The sequence below is a fragment of the Myotis davidii genome, unplaced genomic scaffold (assembly GCF_000327345.1).
Source record: "Myotis davidii unplaced genomic scaffold, ASM32734v1 scaffold271, whole genome shotgun sequence".
NCBI classification, from domain to species: Eukaryota; Metazoa; Chordata; class Mammalia; order Chiroptera; family Vespertilionidae; genus Myotis; species Myotis davidii.
In genome coordinates this window covers 30,627-35,437 of record NW_006284839.1, presented here as the reverse complement: position 1 = coordinate 35,437, position 4,811 = coordinate 30,627, and the positions used below count along the sequence as shown (strand labels likewise).

Sequence of the window (4,811 nt, the reverse complement as noted above, 5' to 3'; positions counted from 1 at the left end):
GAGTCTGGGTATGATATTCTCTTTCCTCCTAGTTGTAGAATTTCCACTCAGCCAGCCTTCCTGTGGTTCTGGATGATGTCCGTTCCGTCTTTTAGTTTTATTTTTGAAGTGGTTGTTCAAGGCAGCAATCTCCAGCGTTAACCTATGCCGCCATCTTGGTTTCTCCGGCTTTAATTTTTAGTTCGTGGCCAAGTGAGGTCTATTTCAGGAACACAAGTATGCATTAGTTTAGGAAAATTATCCTTTTAATAGATCAAAGGAAAGCATTATCTCAATAAACACAGAAATGCAATTTGATAAAATTTAAAATTCATCTCTAATAGAGGTTTTATTTTCAGAATTGTTTTTAGGAAAAATTGCGGTATCATAAAACATTTTTTCCCTAAATTCTTTTTCAGCATTGCTATTGGAAATACTTAATAGTAGATGAAGGACACAGGATCAAGAACATGAACTGCCGTCTAATCAGGGAGTTAAAACGATTCAATGCGGATAACAAACTTCTTTTGACTGGGACTCCCTTGCAGAACAATTTATCAGAACTTTGGTCACTGCTTAACTTTTTGTTACCAGATGTATTTGATGATTTGAAAAGGTAGGTAAGCCAGTCATTTGAACTCTTTCTAGATTTCCCTAACCTTTCCAAATACTCTGTTCTGTTATATATTGTATATTTTACTGTTTGTGATGTTTTATCCCCAGGTTCATTGCAAAGTAATAGACATACTCCACTCTAAAAGTTTAGGATGATAGCATGATGATTTGATTTACATATATTGTGAAATGAGTATCATGATAGATTTAGTTAACATCTGTCATCTGCAATAATAAGGAAAAGTATTTCTTCTTGTGATAAGAACTCTAAGGGTCTGCTCTCTTAACAACTTTCCTATATATCATACAGGAGTGTTAATTGTAGTCATCAATTACAGTCCTATTCATTTATCTCATAACTGGAAGTTTCGACTTTTTTATCACCTTTCACCAATTCCTTTCCCTATATGTTCCCCTCTTTTTTTTAAATTTATTTTTATTGATTTGAGAGAAGAAGGGAGAGAGAGACTGAAACATCAGTAATGAGGGAGAATCATCGATAGGCTTCCTCCTGCAACCCTGGCAGGTGGCCTTGACCGAAATTGAACTCGGCACCCTTTAGTCCGCAGACCAATGATCTATCCACTGAGCCAAACTGACTAGGACTAACTAGTAAATTTACGCCAGGGTTTTCTTGTGAGATAGGGGATATATTTAACCTCTATCCCCTGAATTGTTTTGTAAGGATAAAATGAGGGAAAAGCATCTGAATGTGTTTTACAAAGTTAACAAATATTTTAATTGTTCTCAACTTAATAGTTTTCCTTTAATCAATGCAAATTTTTTTTAAAAAAACCTTTAAAATATTTTATTTGTTCACACAAAATTTGTGTCAAGAGTGGAACATATGCCCTAGCCGATTGACTCGGGGATAGCATCTGCCTGCAGATTGAAGGGTCTTTCCTGGGTTCGATTCCAGTCAAGGGCACATACCTCAGTTGCAGGAGGCAACCAATAGATGGGTTCTCTCACATGGATGTTCCTCTCTGTCTTTCCTCTCTTTCTGCTCTCCCTAAAAATCAATGGAAAAATATCCTCCAGTGAGGATTAACCCCCCCAATTTATTTATTTATACACACACACACACACACACACACGTGTCACTAGCTAACACCAGAGCCAAAAGTAAAACCAAGATTTCCCAGTTTCAACCTAGTGTTTTTTATTCTATAAACTTTGAATCTTATATTATGAAAACCAAAAATTAGTATGTTCAGAATGGATAAGAAAATAATCTTAACAGAAGTTAAAAATAATTAAGATGGAAATATCAAAATCAGGACGGCAAAATAATTTTAGCATCAGTGAGGGAAGGTTAATTTAATATAGGAAAATAACTGAATATTTCATTTTGAGAATAAATTTTTCACCTCTGGTTTCCAAATGGCCCAAGGCCAGGCTATCTGATTGTTAGTACAGAACATTGATTAAGGACAACATTTTCAGGACATACATATTCCTACTGAGTTAAAACATGGTGGTAGAAATCTGGATTTATAAAAGACATTAGTTGCCTCATATTATATTTATATCTTTACTGCCTTAGATTTCAAAGATAGTTTACATTTTAATCACTTTATTAAAATGTTTAAAAAGGATTTGAGGCTGATCTGGCCATTTGATTACTAGGTTGCAACATCTGTCACCCCATTTGATTACTAGGTTGATTCAGTTAGGCGGGTGTCCCCTTCGTCCCTCACCACTCCATGTGCATTCCTCCTGAAGCTGTGCGCTAGGCTGAAGACGTGACCAGTCCCTGGTCAGGGTGTTTTTCAGTCAAGATGTGGCAGTGGCTGCACTCCCCTGTTAGACCTGCCACACAAGCTCTCAAGGTCCATTTGTAGGAGAACATAGGGTGGTCAAACTTCCAAGACTCCAGACACATCCAAATGAGATGGCAGTCTGCATTTTTTTTTTAAATATATTTTATTGATTTTTCAGAGAGGAAGGGAGAGAGAGTTAGAAACATCGATGAGAGAGAAACATCGATCAGCTGCCTCCTGCACATCCCCCACCGTGGATGTGCCCGCAACCCAGGTACATGCCCTTGACCGGAATCGAACCCGGGACCTCTCAGTCCGCAGGCTGACACTCTATCCACTGAGCCAAACCGGTTTCGGTGGCAGTCTGCATTTTTAAAAGGAAAAAATATATATCCCTTATTGTTCATTTGATTTTTGTACTATTGTAAGGTTATGTTAATGTATAAATAAAAAGTATGCTCACTTAAAGAAAATACCTGCTTAAGAATCAGGTTAATATAAAATTAAAAATATGAAACACATCATGTTAGTATAATTGATTTATGTGATAACTGGTAATCATTTCTCTTACAGCTTTGAATCTTGGTTTGATATCACTAGTCTTTCTGAAACTGCTGAAGATATTATTGCTAAAGAAAGAGAACAGAATGTATTGCATATGCTGCACCAGGTTTTGACTTTTTCTTATTTTGCTTACTGTAGACTTAGAATAAAAAAGGAACCCTAAAGATCAACTGTTCTCAACTCATTGTAGATTTTGAAAAATGAGGATCCTCCCAAATTTAATATATATTCCGCCACCCCCAGAGATCACATGGCTTTACCGCAGAACTCAAATGCTCTGAAATTTGGCTTTTTTTTCCATTTATAGTCATTTGACCCCTAACAGTTACTGGTATGTTTGTCAAAAAGTAAAATTAAATGGTTTTTATGCAATGTTTGCCAGTAATATTTGCATAATTTACTTCTTTGCATGATCCATTATTAATGTTTCCCACAGTCTCCACCCATCCAACTGTCTTTATTTCAGGCAAAATAATCTTTCAAAGGTCTCCAAATTATATTTATATGTGGGCCTGAAAAGCTGCTTAATCGTGTTTTGACAATTTCATTCAAAATCCTTATATGTATTTTTACTTTAAAGTTTATACATATTTATGGTAACAATCTGAAACAGTATAGAAATGGAAAGTAAAAATCACAAATCATACTTATCCTATCAAATCTTACCTTTTATCTGGCTAATTTTCTTTAAGTATATTTGTTTCTGGGCTGATGTCTATACACTTTTTTTGTTTTTTCTTTTTTTCTAAACACACACTACTGGTCATTGTTCTCTTTCTCATAAAATCTCTCAGCTGTCTACCTCTGGGGAATTTTTTTTTTTATTATTGTCTAAAGTTTTACATATGTCTCCCTTTTCTCCAATTAACCCACCACCAGCATTCATTCCCACCCTGGGCAAGCCCCCACCGTCCAGTGTCTGTGTCCATTGGTTATGCTAATAAGAATGCATACAAGTCCTTTGGTTGCTCTAACCACCCCCTCTCCCCTAACATTTGTCTCTGGATCTATTCTTGTTCATCAAATGGGGAATTTATTTTAAAGATCTAAGAAGTTTAATAATGGTATAAGTACCTTTTGCTTCTGTTTTAAAAATGTGAACATTAGTTGTCATCACATATCTAATAAAAGAGAGTAATTTTAAGTTAAAGCTTTAGAATTTATAGAAGGTTTTCATGTCCACATCTCTGGGTTGATTAGTTGATTCATTGGTTTCCTACTAATCCAGAACCTATATTGGCTTTTTAAAATATTCAGTATTTATTAGGAAACTAATAAATTGTGAATACTATATTTGTCATGTGGTGACCTGGTCTGGGAAAATCTCAAGGAGACATATTACCTCATCTTTTGAGACTTTATAATATTTACATAGGAAGAAAAGAGAAGGGGGAAAGGAACCTGTTGGGAAAGTATTCCCCAAAATAGGAATGTACAGTATTCACGTTTATTTATGTTTAAATTTTAGATTCTAACACCTTTCTTACTGAGAAGACTAAAATCTGATGTTGCTCTTGAAGTTCCTCCTAAACGAGAAGTAGTCGTTTATGCACCACTTTCAAAGAAACAGGAGACCTTTTATACAGCCATTGTGAACCGTACAATTGCAAACATGTTTGGATCCAGCGAGGTAGAGTGTGGATTTGAAATAAACTGTATAAGACAGCTGGCATAGAAAATTTCATGGTTGATTTCAGTCTTAGGGATCATCACCTTTTTTCAGGACTTGTGAATTTCTAACTGAAGTGAAAGGCAAAAGGCCAGTAATGCTATGGTCCTAAAATTTAAGTGATATCTCATACGTTAATTCCTTTTTTTTTATATATAATTAAGTCTTTATTGTTCAGATTATTACATTTGTACCTCTTTTTTCCCCCCCAATAATTCCCG

At 35.3% G+C, this 4,811-nt stretch overlaps 1 protein-coding gene across 4 annotated transcripts in view; it reads left to right on the top strand.

Annotated features, from left to right (window-relative positions):
* Positions 1–4,811, top strand: part of HELLS (helicase, lymphoid-specific) — a 51,683-nt gene that overhangs the window by 26,375 nt on the left and 20,497 nt on the right. For all 4 annotated transcript variants that reach the window (XM_006755079.1, XM_015557912.1, XM_015557903.1 and 1 more), the window contains 3 exons: positions 399–595; positions 2,931–3,027; positions 4,390–4,551. In XM_006755079.1, coding sequence (XP_006755142.1) covers positions 399–595; positions 2,931–3,027; positions 4,390–4,551 — 456 coding nt within the window. The remainder of the gene's footprint in view (positions 1–398; positions 596–2,930; positions 3,028–4,389; positions 4,552–4,811) is intronic.